The sequence below is a fragment of the Dromaius novaehollandiae genome, chromosome 3, assembly GCF_036370855.1.
Source record: "Dromaius novaehollandiae isolate bDroNov1 chromosome 3, bDroNov1.hap1, whole genome shotgun sequence".
Lineage (NCBI taxonomy): Eukaryota > Metazoa > Chordata > Aves > Casuariiformes > Dromaiidae > Dromaius > Dromaius novaehollandiae.
The window spans coordinates 69850980-69871455 of NC_088100.1; the positions used below are offsets into that span (position 1 = coordinate 69850980).

General features: G+C 40.7%; 1 protein-coding gene across 2 annotated transcripts in view; it reads left to right on the forward strand.

Annotated features, from left to right (window-relative positions):
• Positions 1–13614, forward strand: part of CNKSR3 (CNKSR family member 3) — a 57875-nt gene extending 44261 nt beyond the window's left edge. Inside the window, exons 7-13 of one of the 2 annotated variants that reach the window (XM_064509131.1) lie at positions 439–498; positions 3301–3369; positions 4105–4251; positions 5457–5581; positions 8133–8341; positions 8816–8905; positions 10135–13614. In XM_064509131.1, coding sequence (XP_064365201.1) covers positions 439–498; positions 3301–3369; positions 4105–4251; positions 5457–5581; positions 8133–8341; positions 8816–8905; positions 10135–10433 — 999 coding nt within the window. In that variant the 3' untranslated portion in view covers positions 10434–13614. The remainder of the gene's footprint in view (positions 1–438; positions 499–3300; positions 3370–4104; positions 4252–5456; positions 5582–8132; positions 8342–8815; positions 8906–10134) is intronic. The other variant, XM_064509132.1, reaches the window with a different exon arrangement.
• Positions 13615–20476: the final 6862 nt, after the last annotated feature.

A 20476-nucleotide genomic window follows, 5' to 3' on the forward strand; every position in this document is an offset into this window, starting at 1 on the left:
CATCTAGTAAAATCTGTAAAGCTCTAGTGCAGAGAGGGCAGTAAGGAAATTAAAAGTTTGTTCAAGACCAAAGGCTGAAAACACAGCAAAACTAAGGTTAAAGTTAGAATACAGTTTAGAAATACTGTTTCTATGTCTTGGTGTGTTTTTTTGGTTCTGTTTTTTAAGATAAGTATTATTACAGTAAAAGTGATATGTGAAGAATAAACTGTAAGATTTCAGTTGTTTTCATAACTTCAAAATTTTCAGTGCCCTAAATTAGAAAAATACAGAGGTTTAGAATGTCATGATATTAGATCGCACAGTTTTTTCTAGGGAAAAGTTGTGAATTTTTAAGTGTTTTTGATTATTTTGATTCTGTTGTGAACTGTTGCTTAATTGGATATATTACATAGTGTTTTATATTTAAACTTGTTTTTCATTTTCTACTTACATTAGGGAATGTACATCAAATCAACTTACGATGGATTGCATGTAATTACTGGAACTACAGAAAATGTAAGTGAAGTTAATGTAGTTTAACTCAGGCTATCTGAATGTAGTTTTGGTAAAGTTTGAGTCCCATTTTTTTTTCCTCACTACTTTCTTTTTATTTTACGTCTGACTGTCAAGATACTACTGCTTTAAATACTGTGTGGTGCATCAGTGGTTTATCCAGAATTTTTAAATATTTTGTGCCTGAATATTTTACTATTAATCTAACTAAAACAGTTCATGCAAATGCATGAGGTGCTTGAAACATTTGGCATTACAATAGTTAGTTTAATGAAATACTGTATCTGCTGTTCTGAGAGTTTATTGTACCTTGCTTAACAAAGTCTGGAAGTGTTTATTTGCTCTCCTTTGCTAAAGGAAATTTGTCCTAATAGGAATATTTAAGCAGCAACTTGCTAAATTCAGTAATGAGTAGTGAAATCAACGAACTGTCCAGTGACAAGATTACTGCCCAGTGTAAAAAGAGTAGAGAAAAGGAAGACTTTAGGAGCAGTCTGCTGGAAGAAAATGGTCAGCATGATACGCAGCAGAATTCTTCTTTGCCACAGGTGGCTGCTTGTTTTATGATCTGTAGCTGAAACTTTATTAAAGGCTTTTCTACAGAAGTTAGCCCAGTGAACCTCTGGTTGGTGATTGAAGCTGGTAGATGATGCTGTAATGTTGTCAGTAATGCCCCTCTGCAAGAGCAAGGGCTGAAAGAAAAAGTTGCTGAGGAATGTGGCTTTCCAGTCATGATTTGTGTGTGTGTAAATAGGAAAAAACTAGTGGTTCTAGTTGTATGCTTGCCAACTCAAGGAGCTGGAGAGGAGCGAGTAGAAATCTATGCCTGCAGGTCATAGTGAAAACTGAAAGCTTTTATAGATGCCAGTTTATAATGCTGTTGGCCTGGCATGACTCAATATAGGATCTGAAATACAGACCTGGTCCATTTTGAGAGCAATTTCAACATCTGATAAATAAGAAAAGAGTGTAATATTGACTGCCGCCAAACTCCCTGTGCGTATAGATTTCATTTTGGAGGCCATAGGCAGGGCTGTGTTGCTTCTTGAGTGTTAACCAAAGCACTGAACTTCAACTTGTGTATAAATTGTAGTTCTTCTTATGGGGAAACTGTTCTCTTTGGAAAAACAGAACTTGAGAAGTGACTGAGGGAACTACAAACAACTGGTGTCTTTCTGATGGCATGAGATCATTCCGATCAGGCTGGGCCATAGCTCCATTTTCTTTTTAGCTGTGGAATGGTATTTTAGTAGCCCATTTATTGGAACACAGTAGAATTGCACCAAAAAATAGCAGTACTGCACACTGAAAGGACTGGGAAAGTCCATGCATTTGACACCAGTCACCTATGGGGATTCCTGAGTTCAGCCCCTCTGCCTGTGATGTCCTGCACTGCGTTGGCTTGGATCTAAACTTTGCTCTTTCCTTTGTTCTCACAATATGATTGCAGCATCTACTGTGTTAGCTGGTACTTGTTATAGAAGCCCCCTGTCTGAGAGTCCCCCACCCTCCTGTGGTCAGGCTGTCGATCACCCAAAGGACAGCTTGAAACAAGTGTTTTTTTCCATAAACATAGCTGTGGCAGAGAATATTTCATAGTCTTGGTTGAATCATGTATACACAGCCCTCCACAGAGGCATTTCCTTGCAAAGGAAGCAAGAAGACAATGAAGAAATGGGGTTACTCATGATCTCTGGAGCCTCCCTTAAATTCTCCCATGTCTTCCCATATTGCATGGCTTTTTTTCCTGCAGTTCCTTCTAACAAAAACGTTGCTTCAGTTCTGAAGGTATGGTAAGGAGGGGAGGGAGTCCTTAATCCCAGTGGCTAGTTCTGGAGTCGCTGGAAAGAACTGGCCTGCTGCCAGATGGTTACCAGGTGGACTGGGGGAAATGGAAGAAGTAGTTTCGGCTGTAACTAGTATCCCTGCAATGTACTATGCTAGTATGCCTGTGCAGTTCATGTGTTGCCAGGGCTATTCAGTGTTGATATGTTACGGCAGCAAGACTGTTTTTAATAACTGCAGCAGTAGCTGGTGCATGGTACCAGCAGTAGATAAGTCTAAGTAAATATTGACACACATCACTCACTGTTCCTTCCTAATGGTTCCCCAGAGCGTGTTTTTTTTTTTTTTTTTTTTTTTTTTTGTTCCAAGAAAAGAGTGTTTTCAGATGGCTTTTCAGTATCTAAGCATATGTGATGTGTACAAACATGTATTTTTATTTGTTGACCTTGATAATGCAGGCAGATAAATTCATGTTAAAGTTGGCAGCTCTTTACATTAGGAAACAGCAAAGGAAAGGGAAATGGTCCTGTTTGGTGGGTTGAAGGGGGTTTGCTCCTGTCCTGTACATTCTAAACCTTAGTGTATTTTTTTGTTGTTGTTGTTAATTAGTATACATTTAAAAACTAAGTTTACACAGACAGTTGCTGTGTTAGGGACAGCGGTTCTCTCTTTAGTCATCTCCAAGTACTAGCTGAAACTACAGTACAAACTGGAGGTGAAGGACAGCAAAGCCAGTCCCGTGTTCCGAATACAGTTTGGCCTGTGACAGGTGTAGGCTGTGTCCGCTTCTCCCCTTCTCTTTTCAGTTCCCTCAGTATCAAAAACAAGTCATAAGTTGCATTTTTCTGCATTTATCATCATCAGTGGATATAATGTAGCTCTGTGTGATGCAGCTCTTTGGAGATTTTCAGTGACACTCTTTTTGTTATATCCACAGCCTTCAGCGTAACCTAGGGTGGGGACGCCATGGGAGGGAAGAAAACCTATTGAAACGTATGCCTTTTCTTTTCTGCTTTGTAGTCCCCTGCTGATCGATCTCAGAAGATTCATGCTGGTGATGAAGTGATCCAGGTTAATCAGCAAACTGTGGTTAGTAGTAAATTGTCTTACCAACCTTTCCTTATGCTTGTTTTGTAAAGCTCTTTCCTCAGAGGTTCTAAATGGATAACAGCTTTGTTGCATGTGGGCTCTTCTAGTGTTCTCTGTTGAAATTTTTTAGGGTTTTTAACATTGCTTTCAAGTCAATTTTACTTAGATTTAATATTTGTTCTTTTATTATTATTATTTTTCTTATTTCTTGCAATATTTTGTTTGTATGCATATAGCATTTATTAAAATCTTCCACATTGCATTTAAAGCATACTATAAAATTATTACAATCTACAGGAATGCAGATAAAATGAACTTAAAAATCTTCAAATAGTTTACAGCTGGGAACTTAAAAGTGATTACATTTGTACTTAACACAGATAAGCAATTGCTTTTTAGTGTTAGGAAGAAACATCACTAAAGTAGTTCACTGAATGCCTGTGTTACTCAATTTGAGCACATCCCTGCATCCTTCTAGGACTGGACCTGAGGTATAAACAGCAGTTCCCAAAATGTGTGTTTAATCTTATTCTTAAGCAGGTCTCTTTCTTCAAAACAAACAAAAAAAACTCCCCAAAAAAGGAGGCCCAGAAATTTTTGTTCTTCCTCCAAATTTTGTCTTAATTATGGCTTTTGGGGGATCTTTCTTTTCTCTCTAGGTTCATGGGAAAACAGTTTGATTTGGCTGTTTCAGAAAAGTGACACCAAATAAAAGATGTCCTTATTCTTTTCAAGGTGGGATGGCAACTAAAAAATCTGGTGGGAAAGTTGCGAGAGAATCCTGTTGGAGTTAGGCTCCTGCTTAAGAAACGGCCCAGTGGCTCTTTCAGTTTCACTCCTGCTCCGCTGAAGAACCTGCGCTGGAAACCACCCCTAGTGCAGGTGAAAGATTGCTGGCATGACTGTGCTGGCTGTAATGCCTGGGTGTGAATGCCTTGGTTTTGAACCTGAAAGAGAGAAATACCAGAAATGGTCCCCGTGACTAGCGTGTTAAGTATAGGTCCAGGAGGTTTATGTGAAATGGCAGTTCTTTTCAGCTTCCCTAGTGAAAGGGGAAATGATTCTCCTTTTTTACCCAGATAATGCCCTTTTGAGACACAAAGGGAGTAGGTGTGTTGAACATTTTAATTGGTCACTGTGCCACTGATCTTGGAGAGAACTTATCTGAGGCAAAGCTGCTGATAGGTATGGAATTCATCAGTGTGCAGTAATAAATGCTTCCTCCGTTTTAACAAAGCAGTAGAGTTTTGCTGAAATAACTTAGGTTATTCAAGATACTCATTCTCCTGTTAATCTGATGAAGGGTGGAGAAAGAGTTTTTCTTTTCAAGAAGATACTCAAACTGCTTGTGTAAACAAGATTTGGATGTTGGGTAATTCATAGATTAGGTAATAAGTAGACGGAGAAACTGAAGTTAGCAACTCTTAACATGCCATTCCTCAAAATGGTTATTTGTATGAGGAAGCTTAGGGCTTCATACTTACAGGAGGAAATAACCTAATTGAATCTAAGCTGACTACCTGAAATTCTGGGAGCCTAGAAGTGAGCAACAAAGAGTAAAATGGCAAATTTGTTCAGATGAGCAATACCAGTGTATTTTTGCTTAGCTTCCTTTACCCTAGTTATTTTATTTCATGTAATTTGTGGTCATATTCCTGCCTACGCCCATGTCTCAGGCATTGGGCTATATGGAATGAGGGGCAGTGAGCTGTCTTTGTAAGTGTTGCAAATCATATGTGTGTTTAACATAGCGTACTAGTTTAACGGGTCTAAAAACAGAAGAAGGGGTTTTGTCTCTGTTTTCCATGTATGGAATTTGTAGGAAAAACAGAACTGGAAAGAGCAAAATATTTCTTTAAGTAATGCATTACCTGTGATAGGATTTATGTGGAAAGGACTGCAAAACTAGCCAAACCTGGGGAAGGAGAAAAATGTAAATGCTATGGGAGTTTCTGACATACTTATTAAACAAGCATACAAATAGTAATTCCATAGCAGAAAAAATACAGTGCTATTGATGATTGAATTACCTTTTTTGTGAGTGATAAATCAGTGCTCATATGTTTGATAGTTGACTAATATTTCAGACCAGTCCTCCACCAACTTCAACCCAGTCACCAGAAAATACCATGGATACCTCACTGAAAAAAGAGAAGCCTGCCATTTTGGATCTCTACATACCACCTCCACCAGCTGTTCCATATTCTCCTCGGTATGCAAGTAAACATGTATTACTGAACAAAAAACTCCTTTATTACACTGGTTTTTGAGCTAGCTTGCTTGCTTTTAGAGGTCTGTGCAAATTAGCTTAAGGAAATTGCAGATCTCGCAGACTTTCTTCTGGTGCTTAAATGCGTAAGTCTGTTTAAGCTTATGCTTCCCATACACAAGATACCAAGATTATAATAGTAGATTTCACTGTTAGAAGATTGTGTGCCATATAGATCAGAGTTGTTCCCAGAGAATTAATGGATGTCATCCCTTGTTTTGTTGTGGGGTTATTTTTGCTTTTTTTTTTTTTAATCCACTTCACATAACAAAAAGTCATTTTTGTCTGTAATTTTTTTCCAGTGCTCTGTTTTGACCAAGTTTAGTAACTATTGTGATAGGATAGAATAGAACTCACGTTGAATTGTTAAACCCGTATATTATATAACATGGGAATGTTCCTGCTAAAGAGAAGGGAGAGTCAATTCACTCAGCTTTATTTTTTTCCAACAACATAAACTATAAAAATGCAGACCTGTGTATACAAAGGGGAGAAGTTATGGCATGGCTAGCTTTTGTTTGTTCTCAGGTCCTTGTTGACTGATGCTAGAAGCCTGCTGACTGAGCTGAGGAGGCCAAAGGCCAAAAGGGTTTTCAGGCAGGGGATGCTTCCTGAACTGCCCTGGCACTTCATGTACGTGTAGGTAGCCCAGCACAAAAACTTGACTCACCTTTTGCTACCAGACTCCATGGGAGGAGTGCTCACCTCCTGTGGATGTAAAGCCTCATACAGCACCAGACATACTTTGGGGAAGTCTGGCAGGTCTCCAGAATAGGATCACTTCACTGAAGTTGGACCCATCTTGATTTGCTCTCTCCCTGTTTTTCATGTTTATGCATGAGAAACACTTTGGATGCTCAATTCTTAAATCAAGTCTCTTTGCTAAAATATATATATATATATATATATATATATATATATATATATATATATATATATATATATATATATATATATATATATATATATATATATATATATATATATATATATAATAGAGAGAGAGAGAGAGAGAGAGAGAGAGAGAGACACCTAACAGCTGAGTTTAGCATGCTTTCATTTTTAGATTGTTAAATTTCAAGTATTGTGAATTATGTGCGTGTAATCAGTTTGTTTATTTCCTAAAGAATCAGAAAATTGTACCTAGCTTCAAATGCCTTCAAACTTGTTGGCAGGGAAGGAAATGGCAATGTGCTTTGCAAGGCTGGAACACTTGTTCTGGATGATACAGGGAAAGGTAGTGGCTCATGGAGAATATTTCTTGACTTTAATTTTTAAAAAAGCAAGTATGAGAAGCTGTTGCAGCCAGGAGGAGGAAGAAAGGCAGTTTTCTTGCTTTGTTTGGCTCTTTAAACTCAGCCTTGCATGTTTTGCTCTTCTCTTAAAACAGTGATGCATTTGTGTGGTCATTTTTTCCATCATTCTGTTCTCCTCCTTTCTGGCATGGACCTTCTCTGGTCCAGTACTTACTGCTGGCATTAAGGAGACAATGGGTGTCTTCCATCCCCAAGACACAGTCTCCACATGGTGGTGGTGTAGCAGAGCTCTCCACTAACATACAGTCATGGTGTAGCAGTTCTGTGTAATCTTCAGTGTCTGAATCTCCATAAATAGCTCCATCCCATTCACTGAGTTCTAACAATGGTCTTGATGGGGAGCTGGGAAAAATTGTATGCATTGGCCAGGTGGGTGTGGTGAATACTGGGGTAGTATGTGTTCAAGAGTCAGTTGTTTGTTTTTGTCAGACTTGGCTGATGGTTGCTTGAAGCAACAAGATCATAGCACATACAGAAGAGGGAGGAAAAATGGGACAAATCTTAACTAAGAAGGTGTTTTTTCTTCTAAAAGTGGTAACAAGGACTAGTTCTAAAAATAGCTGTTCTTGACCATTGGGAACGAAAGCTTGCCTCTAGGAAGGGAGTTCCTGCAGAAATAACCCAAGAACATGCATATACACACTATGAATTTATTACTGAAACTTTCAAGGGGTCTCAGTTTTGGATGGAGAAGAGATGGTGATGAAGCTGTTGGTCTTTTATGATGACCGAAAAGCACAGTCCCTCAGATGGAGGTGATAGATGTGCCCATGATACATAGATGGATAAACCCATCTACACACTCCTCTGTCAGAACTGTGTACCTAGTGTGTAGTGAACTGAGAGCTTTGCTATCCTTAGGGCTGAAAGATTTCTCATCCTGCAAAAGCATTTTTAGGAGTAGTACATAAACCTCTAAACTTCTCCATGTGTTACATTACTGGCTAATTAAAAGTGTGTGAGTATGAGGGGGTAGCTTTTTCTCCTTGATAAATATGTTTAGTGAAGTCCCACATCACCTGGCATGCTTTATCATCTTCAGCTTTTGTTCAGTTTGTCTGCAGAACAATGGCAGCTGGTGAGGAGCATGACTGTGGGCTAGAAACACTTTTCAAGCATACTCAGGTCTGTAGTGTGAAACTCTTTAAGTTGCTAATTGAAGTAACATGTCCTTTCAGAGATGAAAAGGGGAGTTTCATTTATGGAGGAGGAAACAAACCCAGTCAGCTGCTACCTGGGTCCAAGGGTGCCGAATCTCCCAATTCATTTCTGGATCAGGAAAGTCGAAGGCGAAGATTTACTATTGCTGATTCCGATCAGTTGCCTGGGTATCCTGTAGAAGCAAATATACTACCAGCCAAGATGAGGGAAAAAACACAGTCCTATGGTGAGTTCACTCTTTTATTATTGCTATTCTGACTCTAAATATGTCAGTCAGTTTGGAATATTTGGCATGAGAGAACTGCTTGCTAGACTTGCTGAACATTTGGAGTAGTCTGTGGGAAGTGTGAATGAAACTGTACATCTGAAATAATTTCACTTAAACATTATTTCTTTAATGAACGTCATTCAGTTGGGCTCTGATGCTACAATTGTCCATTTCTGTGTGTCCGTTTCTATGAAGTCTTGATTATAACTTAAGGTCACTATGTTCATTAGAGTTGGAGATGAGCAAGAGCGCGCCAGTTCAGTTTCAACAGAATGCATTCTTGTTTCACCAGTCAGACTATCTTGAAATACTTTTTTTCCTGCAAGTTTAACTCCTTATTGCTGTCTCTCTCTCCTTGTTTATTGTGTATAGTACTGATTTAAATGTTGGCTTCCTAAACTTCCCTCATGACCTTCTCCATGTTGCCTTTAGGAAAACCTCGTCCTCTGTCAATGCCTGCTGATGGGAGCTGGATAGGAGCTGCAGAACCCTTTTCAAGGCCCCGAGTACCAGGGAGAAAAGGCAAGATTTGGGCCTCATCCCACTTTCTTTCTCTTTCCCCTTCCCAAAACTGTCAGGGTGAACTGAACGGAAATGTCTAGATTGAGAATGAAGGATTGGATTGATGTTTGCATATTGTTGAACTGATCCAAGATAATGTTTGTTGGTTGTAACAGGCATGCCAGACAGTAGTTGCAAGCCTACTCAGTGCTGGGGTTGAAACTTTTGTTTTCTGTCCTAGAATTCATGTAAGTGTTAAAAGTAGGCTGGAGTGATTGGGGCAGATCTGCATTTGTCTCCTTATATAACACCTTTTACCATTTTGCTCTTGTACGCATGCACGCACACACCCTTCCCTCTTTCATGTGTTTAATATTCACTGTAAAACCTTTTTTTTAATTGGTCTTTGCTTGGTCTACCATGGGGGCTGTCATAGAAGCATGTTTGTCCTCAGAGGTGAAATGCAGAGTATTTTGGGAATTTTTTACTGCAACTGCTGTTGCTGAAGCATCAACCTGGAGGGATATTAGAAACAGACTAATAAGTGCAACAGAATGATCACCAGGTGGCAGGGCTGCTCTTTCTCCCCCGCCCCGCCCCCCTTTCTCTCTTTTCTTTTTTCTTTTTTTTTTTTTTTTTCTTTTAATTTGATATGGACTTTGTATGTGAGCTGTATTGGGTCAGGACAAAGGTCCATCTAGCCTGGTATCATGTCGCTAGCAGCAGCCACAGGCAGGTGCCTCAGAATAAAAAAACAGAGCAAGCATCACAAATCAGTCATCAAAAACCAGGAAAGTACTTGCATCTTTATTTGCAAAATTGTTTTCTGTTATCCAAAGTAGTATTGTAGCTTTTAAGGTAATCATGAGTCGCATGCAGAGAAATGTGGCTATCAGTAGCTTGAATGAAACATGCTACAAGGAGGTTTATTAAATGTGAGTCATGATAATGATTTGCATGAAAGTAATCTGTAGTAGCAGTTTTGGTGTGTGTGAATCTGGAATTCAACTGCTGAACATTATCTTCTGTGTGAATTTTTGTTGTTCTTTGTGTTGCGTTTTTAAAAAAAAAAAAAAAAAAAGCTAAAAGTTTATTGACAGCTGCCCATGTCCAATGTTGCAAAAGGTAGCTAGAGTCTGGGAAGTGCTGTTAGAAACACTGAAGGGCATTATAAAAAAAGAAAATACTAATGGAACAATGGATTTCCTTGAGGCCAGCAGTAACTTTTTTCCCCCTTCCTGTTCATACAGGTGAAGATGTCCTCTGCAGGTACTTCAGTAATGAAAGAATACCCCCAATCATTGAAGAAAGCCCCTCATCACAACATCCCTTTTCAAGGCCAATGTCTGAAAAGCAGTTAGTGAGAGGAACAGATTATATTCGAGGCAGCAGATGTTTTATGAATACAGACCTCCACAACAGTGCAACAATTCCTTTTCAAGAGGAAGGTGCTAAAAAAACCGCTGTTACATCATCCACAAAATCTTCCTCTGCAGAGCCCTCGCTGCTGGTCAGTTGGATCACGAGACTTAAATTGTTGACTCATTGACTATTGTTCACAGGACTGTTACGAAGTGCCTTTGTTCATCATTCAGACTTCTCCGCTTTTCAGCCTAACCAATGCCTAGTGACTAATGTGGTATTCTTTTCCTGGAGAATTTTACATCTTTCCCTTTTCTTTGTGATTTTTGATGGATTGGAGAGGATTTTATAGTGCTAGGAGAGAAGAAAAGATGAAGTTCCGCTTCCTGCCCAGAAGCAGAGGGCATTTATTCCCCTGGAAATGAGTAAAATCCCAGTGATGTAGAGGCCACATCTGCCTAACTATTCAGAAGAAATCATTGCCTTACAGTCAAGTCCAGTGGCACTTCATTTGTCTGCATGCTCAGAGGCTGTGCAATTGGCTGGGTGTCAGAGTATGTAGGGCGCAGCAAAAGTTCTCTCTCTCCTGACCAGGAAAGGCAAGGAGGGAAGCATTGGTTTGATACAGCAAATGAGATTCAGCCTTGTAAGGAAGAAGTGGTAGTATAGCTTTTCTTTCTCTGATATCCAGAGAAGGCTTAGGAAGCTTAATCCAACTTGATTTATAATCCATTTTATTGAAATCACAGTACAAATAAAGTGCACTGAACAGCACTGCATGCTCATCCATAAAGATACATGGATTGCTACAACAGGCCAAGGAAATGCATCTGTAGAGGTGGTAAAAGAATATATTTTTTTCCTTAAATGTTTAAGAATGATTTGTTGTTAACCAAAGTAATCTTTAAAGACAGTCTTGTTGGACTTGTAAAAACTTTTACAGTGGTTCAATTTTTGAATGATGTGTTGTTTTTACAAAAGATATGTGTTATGATACATTACAATTGTAAGACATCATGCTATTTTCTATATAGCTGAAGGTTTTACCCCTCCAGAATTTTGAAGTAGCATTGGGTATTTTGGGAGAAAAATAAAACTTGTTTAAAAAAAAGAAAAAAGGAGGATATTAAAGAGGTATTGTTTAAAAATGTGCACAAGATTGTTAGTGTGCAAAGAGTTGTGTTTAAAATAACTTAAATGTTAAATATAGTTGTATATATTTTTTTACTCTCACACAGATACAGTTTGTACCTTCCTGTCTGCAGTACTGGGCACAAATTAGTCAAATGAAAATGTGTTGTTGTATTCCCCACCAATTTCAAGACTTAAGTATTTTCATAGATGATGTGTTGCCATCAGCCTTTACTCCTTTGGTCTTACTGAGGACAATAAGAAAAGTCAGCATTTAATAAACTGTGGAGAAAGGGGGAGGTTTGGACAGTGGCACTGTGACTAGGGCAGGAATCCTATGTGATAGCACTAGTATTAAAAACATGCCATAGTTTTGGCTGTGGAGATGTGACTGTTCTGTACTGCAGCAAGTTTATGTAATTGTGTTACAGCCCTGTAGAGATGGAGTATTAAGTTCGGTTCACTATTAATCACATTAGATTGCGACTCACTAGTGATGTAGGTGGGAGCTGGTTTTGACCTTTTTGATCAAAGCACATTATAATACGGCTGTCTTGTGCAACCTCTCTCCACCCACAAACATAGCAGTTGGTAGCAGAGACATGGCCAGACAGCTGCAGTGCAGTTGAGTACCAGACTGGTTTGGTCCTGCCTCTGACAAAGAGGCTGAAACTGCCTTGCTCTAAGCACAGAGCTTACAGTGGTGTAGTGTAGCCCAGCCCCAAACTGGCTGAATTGTTTTTAAAAAGTGATGCTAATCCAGTGCAGCAACTGTTATTTAAAGTTTGGAATGTTAACAAAGTTTTAAAATGAGTATTTAGCTCATCTTTAATATCTTGTTTTCCATGGTGTTATGCATTCATGTGGAAGAAACCATAGATGTACTCTGGTACACTTTTAAGACACTGAAAACTCAGGGTTGATTCCTCTGTTCGGTCAGCTTCACTCGAAGTTTGATCTAAAAGTAATATAAGAAGCTTGCCTTAATTTAACAGATAACTTGAAATCACTGCAGCTATGAGAAAAGAGGCATTGTGGTTTTTAAGCACTTGATGCAAAAGCCAATTCCTTATGTCCTGTCCATTTAATGTGTGCTCTAGTAAGCTGCCTTGAACTCTTGATATTTTTGATTCCAAGTATTGTTTACTGCTTACTGTAGGCTACAGACTTTTTTATGTAATGTATGGTATGTAGGAGTCTTTTCTCTGCAAAGCTGACATTCTGTTGGCCTCAGAAGAGATTTTTTTTCTTTCTCTTGGATTATCAGATGGGAAATTTCCAATATCTATTATCAGTAATAATAGGCTATTTTGTGTTGCAGTATCAGTTGCAGATACTAGGATCTGTCCCATTCTCCTTTGCTCCCTCTGTTTTTTGAAATATGAGATAGGCGCAGCTGAAAGACTTACGGGAACAGTCTACCTACATACTACAGCTTTTTGCTTCCTGTGCTGGTGACATTGATTACCCAAAAAAAAAAAAAAAAAAAAAAAAAAAAAAAAAGCAAATGTATCAAGCAAGCTCAAAAGAGCAATAACAGGTAGCTGTAACTTTAAACACTAAACTAAACACATTCACATAAGGGAAGGAAAGGTTAAGTGAACAGCAGTTAGCACAAAGAGCCTGACTTTATCTCTTCAGGGACTTTCTGGCAGCTGCTTCGCCAATGTAAGTGTCATGTGAAAGCTGCTCTCGTCCATCCCATGAAGCCTCTTGCTATGTGATGTGGTTGTATGTGGCTCTGAGAGGTGACTGCTGAGCCAGGGTGTTTTCCTGGTGTATTCCCAAACAATGTGCAAATGGTTTCTTTACAAAAGAAGGAAGCATGTAACCCTTGTTCCTTTTTCTCTATTACAAAACAGTCATAATACTAGAAAGGCCTTTGCAAGAGAACTGTAGTAGTAGGTGGTGGATCAGCCTCTGATTTGAAGACAAGCTCAGTGTTGCTGCCAGATGACAGTGCAGTTGGTTGAACAAGCTTCTACATCTATATATCGGTTAAGTTCTGTATTTTTCAAAGCAATGTTGAAGCCCCTCACTGCATGAACACCAAGTGAGAGGGAAAATAAAAGTACCAGTGTAGGAGGAAAAATAAATGGAAGATGCAAAGAAGTAATAGAAAGCAGATATTTAAGAGCAGGTGTTAACACTGTTCTAAGAAAAGTATTCTGCTTCAGATGGCTTGCTTCCCTATGTGACCTCCTTTCGCTAGCGAAGAATAAAGATTAAGAACCCAACCCTCCCCGTCTGTGCGCAGTGTTCAGTATTAGCTGGCTAATGCTTAGCAAATAGCAACATGGTACAGATAATGTGCCATTACTAGTTTGGAAAAGTGGTGTGCTTGGTTTGGAAGAATGGTTTAAATGCAGGAAAGACCAGTAGCAGTGAATGTCACATTATTGCTGAATGTATTTTTTTCTTTATGATAACTGCTGCTTCTAGAAATCCTAATGTATGGAGGAGCATTAAAAATTCAACTTTTACAAATCCCCCTTTTTTAATCTCATTTGGAGAGGACGATGTTAAATAAAAAGGGGAAATTTCAGAGAAGTCAGAACACCCAAAGACTGTGGTTTTTTCTTTTTTTCTCTCCCCCCTCCCCTCCCCCTCCCCTCCCCCTCCCCTCCCCCCTTTTTTCTCTCCTCTCCTCTCCCCTCTCCTCTCCTCTCTTTTTTCTCTCCTCTCCTCTCCCCTCTCCTCTCCTCTCTTTTTTCTCTCCTCTCCTCTCCCCTCTCCTCTCCTCTCTTTTTTCTCTCCTCTCCTCTCCCCTCTCCTCTCCTCTCTTTTTCTCTCCTCTCCCCTCCCCTCTCCTCTCCTCTCTTTTTTCTCTCCTCTCCCCTCCCCTCTCCTCTTTTTTTCTCTCCTCTCCTCTCCCCTCTCCTCTCCTCTCTTTTTTCTCTCCTCTCCTCTCCCCTCTCCTCTCCTCTTTTTTCTCTCCTCTCCTCTCCCCTCTCCTCTCCTCTTTTTTCTCTCCTCTCCTCTCCCCTCTCCTCTCCTCTCTTTTTCTCTCCTCTCCTCTCTCCTCTCCTCTCTTTTTTTCTCTCCTCTCCCCTCTCCTCTCCTCTCTTTTTTTCTCTCCTCTCCTCTCCCCTCTCCTCTCCTCTCTTTTTTTCTCTCCTCTCCTCTCCCCTCTCCTCTCCTCTCTTTTTTTCTCTCCTCTCCTCTCCCCTCTCCTCTCCTCTCTTTTTCTCTCCTCCTCTCTTTTTTCCTCTCCTCTCCTCTTTTTTTCTCTCCTCCTCTCTTTTTTCCTCTCCTCTCCTCTTTTTTTCTCTCCTTTCCTCTCTTTTTTTCTCTCCTCTCCTCTCTTTTTTTCTCTCCTCTCCTCTCTTTTTTTCTCTCCTCTCCTCTCTTTTTTTCTCTCCTCTCCCCTCTCCTCTCCTCTCTTTTTTTCTCTCCTCTCCTCTCCCCTCTCCTCTCCTCTCTTTTTTTCTCTCCTCTCCTCTCCCCTCTCCTCTCCTCTCTTTTTTCTCTCCTCTCCTCTCCCCTCTCCTCTCCTCTCTTTTTTTCTCTCCTCTCCTCTCCCCTCTCCTCTCCTCTCTTTTTTTCTCTCCTCTCCTCTCCCCTCTCCTCTCCTCTCTTTTTCTCTCCTCCTCTCTTTTTTCCTCTCCTCTCCTCTTTTTTTCTCTCCTCTCCTCTCTTTTTTCCTCTCCTCTCCTCTTTTTTTCTCTCCTCTCCTCTCTTTTTTTCTCTCCTCTCCTCTCTTTTTTTCTCTCCTCTCCTCTCTTTTTTTCTCTCCTCTCCTCTCTTTTTTTCTCTCCTCTCCTCTCTTTTTTCCTCTCCTCTCCTCTTTTTTTCTCTCCTCTCCTCTCCTCTCTTTTTTCCTCTCTTTTTTTCCTTTTGTCCAAGAGCCTAAACTAGACTTGGAAGGTGTTTATCACTTAAAACTTTATGCTGTGTATAGTGCTTGAAGAGTGAACAAGGGTGGCCTGTAGTTTAGGAGAATAAAGACATACAGAGCTAGGAAGAAATCAGCAATATCTTACTAGCTTAATCAAAAAAAAAAAAAAAGCTATTATGTAGAAACTTAGCTTGTATCTTGATATGGAAGGTACCTGTATTGATGATAATAAATATTATGCCTAGGTTAGTTTTCCCTAATGAATACAACATAGGTATGCAGATATCCTGTCATGGTACAGTACAACATTTATGCTCTGAGAGCTCTGCCATGGTGGCAAAACACCACTATTCATGGGAAAAGATTACTTAAACAACACACACAAAAAATGTATTTGCCACTTCTGCATATGTGTATATTGAAATTTCAGGAATGTGCACTTCAAAAATATTGAGCAGGTGTTTATTTTAGCCTGCAGAGTATTTGCAAGCCAGTAGCTTGGCCGTTCCCTTATATAACCATAGCAAGAAAATCTAGCTGATAATGTGCAAGAGAAAATAAGGTATCAAAAGTAATCCTAATGGCTTGTAGTGACAGAGTTCAGGATGATTTTTTTTTTTTACAGTCATGTGTTTCCTCTAACATTATGGATAATGAAACTGGTCTGCATTTGAATTCAGGATGACTAACAGAGGTGGATGGAGTATTGTGGGTTTTATACTAATTTTATACTAATAAATGAACTGATAACTCCCCCCACCACCCTATCCCCAACACTCCCCAAGTACAGCTGTTCTGAAAACAACATTGTACATGAACTGGGTGTTCACTGGAAGCAGGGAGAGGGGGCCAGACCTAAAACTTGGCCAAACCAGAAGTGAATGGCGAGACTGGCTAGCTTTATATTTGGAGGACGTAAAGAATTTTTAGAATTTTTTTTGTCCAGATCTTGAGAACTATTTTATCACATTGTGAACATCTAGTCTTCACAAATTGCTGTATACATACAGCGACATCCCAGACAGACCAAGTTAACCTCCTTATCAGGCTTTAACCTAGACTTTGATGATAAATTTAGCTCAAACTTTTTTCTGTAGACTTTGCTTCCTCTGGAGTTTTTCTGTGTTTATGAATCACTTTTCTGAGTTTCTCTTGCATGAGCTGGGCAGCAGAACTCCTGTGTGCATGAATGCTCAGAACTGTCTTTGCCCACAGAATTGGTATCTCACAAGGGAGTGAGTGCTGGCTTTACCCTGTGTGGTTTCTGCATCTACCTAAATATAGAAATGCTTTCCCCTACTCTGGTTTCCATCGTAATTGCTAGTGTGACTTCTACTTTAGAAATGCCTTTGCCCCCTTGAAAAGAAGTGCTGGGTTCTTGGGGGTAAACAGACTTTGTCCTGCTGTAACCAAGAACTATGACTTCTTTCTTCACTTTGGTCTGAATTTGTACTTGCTGCTCTTATGAAGCACCCGCTTTAAGATTTGGGTCATGACCTAGAAATGCTTTTCTCAGCTTGTAGGCCCTAAGGTTTTATAATGGACAAGAGCTCTTGCGAAAGCCATGGACTCAAACTAAGATGTAGAAAGAGCACTCCAAAAAACATTCAGTTTAGAGAATGGAGGAGGAGGACCAGGGCTAATCTTCATGTAGGGGTCCATGTTCTGTCAAACACTGCTCCGCTAGTGTAGCAGTAGCTCTGCAGAGGGAAAAAACCCACACAAGTGCTACATGCGCATTTGTTTCTGCTTCTCCATTTGTGTGGTGTTAAAGTATGAAACAAGGGCAGTCATTCAAAGTAGTTATATATAGCTCTGTGCATGGCAGTTGAGCTGTAAGATGCATGACAAAAGCAGTCAAGAGCCACTGTTAATACATAATTTCATCCAAATTTCACTGCCTACACTGCTGCTGTATTGGTTTAAAATAGTAACCCCTCTTTATGTTGTTACCTGCACAATGAGAGCTCAGTTCTTTGGCAAGCGCGTAACCAATAGTTTTAACTTGTTTTGTGGTAGTCAGTAACTGTTGGCTGATTGTATAATTTCCTACACGGCCTCGCACAGTGGTCCAAAAGATGAGTGAGTTTGGTTTACTCTGGACTTAGTCCAGAAGTGGAAATTTGAATTTAATAGTAATATTGCTGGGCCAATATAAAGAGAATCATGAATTTTTTATATACTTAATATGAAACAGGCAGGATTTGTCTGTCACGCATACTTTGCTAGGAGGAAGAAAAATGAGGATTACATTGGAGTGGAGGAAAAAAGCAGACCTTTGGGTGTCCTCCAGTTCTTGCCACTGCAGAAATGTGTTTGTTTTAGCATGACATGGAATAGATGTAAACATTCTCTTTAAACCTCCCTGTGTGGCCACCTCAGTTGTTCTTCAGGATAATGTAAGCCACTGACTTTTTCCCCCTTAAGTGGTTGTGGAATCAATCTAATGTATTCTTTGGGGAGAGGGAAAAGATATCAATTCTTAGGTGCTTAGTGGTCTGCTCATGGGATATGGAGATGGAAGAATTAACCATAAAAATGGTACTGTGGTGATTTGCAGGGAAAATCATTGTGGCCAGTTCATGATTGCAATTTCTCTTTGCTCTTTGGCTTCTGATGAGGGAAAAAAAGCTCACAACACGTGATGGCAGTTTGCCAGCTAGGTGGCAGCCAAAGAATCAGACAAAACCGAATCCAACTTACAGTTCCACTTTAAGCAAAATGTTAGATGTGTTTTGTGCCTGTGTCCGTAACTGTTGCCTTCCTTCAGGGTTGGTCTGTCAGAGCAAGAATTGTTGGAACAAAACTGCAGAGCAAACCTGAAGAGATGCCGATGCAGCAGCGTGGTGCTGCTGGGCTGCGCTTGCGGCTGGCGCTTGGCTGCCAAGCATTTAGATCTGCTCTGGAAGTGCTCTTGCAGGTAACAAGGTGGAGACCCTTGTGACAAAAAGGCATGAGGCTTTTTTGTTTGGAAAATATTTAGTAAGGACCATAGAAAATGCTGACACTCCAAACTGATATGAGTATTTAATGGCTTTTTTAAGTAACTGCATGCTTTTCAATGGTATATATTAACGTGCTTCCCTCCTCCTTTCCCCTCACAGTCTGTTTCTAGTGCAAATATTTCTGATGAAACCCTCATGTATTTCCAGTGTAAAGGTTAATACTGACAGGTAGTCACAAGTATAAAAGTTTATCTGTAAACTGGGAAACATTTTAGTAATTGCATCTTGGACCATTTATTTGGTTTTATTACATGATAGTGGAAAGCAAGGACAGTAGTTCAGGTCTTAGTTTTTCATAGAGTGACTGATATTTGAGTTTCCCTCCACTGCTGAACCTGAACAAAGATTTTCCTAATGATAGCACAGCTCTAGCTCAGACTGTCTTCCCCAAGTCCTCTGAATGTCCCACTGAATGCACTCAAGTTTCTGGTGAAGCTCTTGACCATTTGTTTCTGGTAGGAAACTGATGTAACTGAGTATGATGAGAACAAAATAAATGATCTCCAAAACATTATTTCCCTTTCCTTACTTCCCTCTTCCTTTCTGCCTTTCTCCTTCCTACGTTAAGGCCAAGGGACTTCTGTCCAGGAATTTATTGCATAAACAAATATAGCTGTAAACTTTTAAATTTTAAAGCATTATCTAGTTTGTTTTATTGTCTTGAGATAACTTTGGCCAGACCTCTCCAGTAAAAATAGTGCTGCCTGCAAGACAGAATTTCTGAGCTCTTGATTCATCCAAAAAATCCTGTCTATTTAGTAAACTGTCAGCTTAGATTCTTCTTTGAAGCCATTTAGACCGCCCTGAGCAGTAGTTGGCCATTTAGCTCCAAACATGTCTACCTCTTACCGCTTTACAGGAAGATCTGCTTTTTCTTCTAGCTCTGAGTTTTGTAAGTCTGGATTTGTGGCCCCTCTTGGAAAGATGGGTGTGGATCTACAGCACAGGTCTCCTCCTCCTCAGTTTTTAGCCTGTTCCTCTTTTGCTGTCTACTCATTTACTTGGCAGTATTGAGAGGAGAAAAGGCAAATTGGAGACTCGGTGAGAACAGGAATCCCTCTCTCCTTCTGCCACCTATTAATTGTTGGTGCTGCTGGACTTGCTGATGGGAAAACTGGGAGCTCCAAATACTCCCTAGAGAATTTCTGAGCAGGGCTAAACGTGAGATACTAATATTTGCCTCAGGCAACCCTAATTAGGGGTGAGCTTTTGGGCTTGCATTTTCCATCTCTGCAATTTAATTTCTTTAGCATTTGAAATTTTGGTCAGATTTGCTGGGAAAACTTAATGAGAAGCTAAGCAAAGGACTTCCAGTTCAGTTGAAAAAATATAAATTTGGGAAGTTTTCAGTTGCAGAGGAGACAATTGTGTTTTAGCTAGTTTTCAGAAGTAATAAAAATCTCCCACCCAGGGGGTCAAGTAGGGGATTTCCTTCCCTCCCTCCCTCCCTCCCCCTTCCTTCCTTCCCTCCCTCCCTCCCTCCCCCTTCCTTCCTTCCCTCCCTCCCTCCCCCTTCCTTCCTTCCTTCCCTCCCTCCCTCCCTCCCCCTTCCTTCCTTCCTTCCTTCCCTCCCTCCCTCCCCCCTTCCTTCCTTCCCTCCCTCCCTCCCCTTCCTTCCTTCCCTCCCTCCCTCCCTCCCTCCCTCTTCCTTCCTTCCTTCCTTCCTTCCCTCCCTCCCTCTTCCTTCCTTCCTTCCTTCCCTCCCTCCCCCTTCCTTCCTTCCCTCCCTCCCCCCTTCCTTCCCTCCCTCCCTCCCCCCTTCCTTCCCTCCCTCCCTCCCCCCTTCCTTCCCTCCCTCCCTCCCCCCTTCCTTCCCTCCCTCCCTCCCCCCTTCCTTCCCTCCCTCCCTCCCCCCTTCCTTCCCTCCCTCCCTCCCCCCTTCCTTCCTTCCCTCCCTCCCCCCTCCTTCCTTCCCTCCCTCCCTCCCCCTTCCTTCCCTCCCTCCCTCCCTCCCCCTTCCTTCCCTCCCTCCCTCCCCCCTTCCTTCCCTCCCTCCCTCCCCCCTTCCTTCCTTCCCTCCCCCCTTCCTTCCCTCCCCCCTTCCCTCCCTCCCTCCCTCCCCCTTCCTTCCTTCCTTCATTCCCTGCTACTTTTTCATTAACTGTTAGCAGTAAGAGAGAGGAGAGACTGGTATGATATGCTGAGTCATACATACTCGGTCCACATCAGCTTGCACTGAAAATATGCGTTTAATTGATGTGGTTGTGGTCCCAATATGCTGCAGATCAGAAGCATTTTATTAGTATACTTAAATAG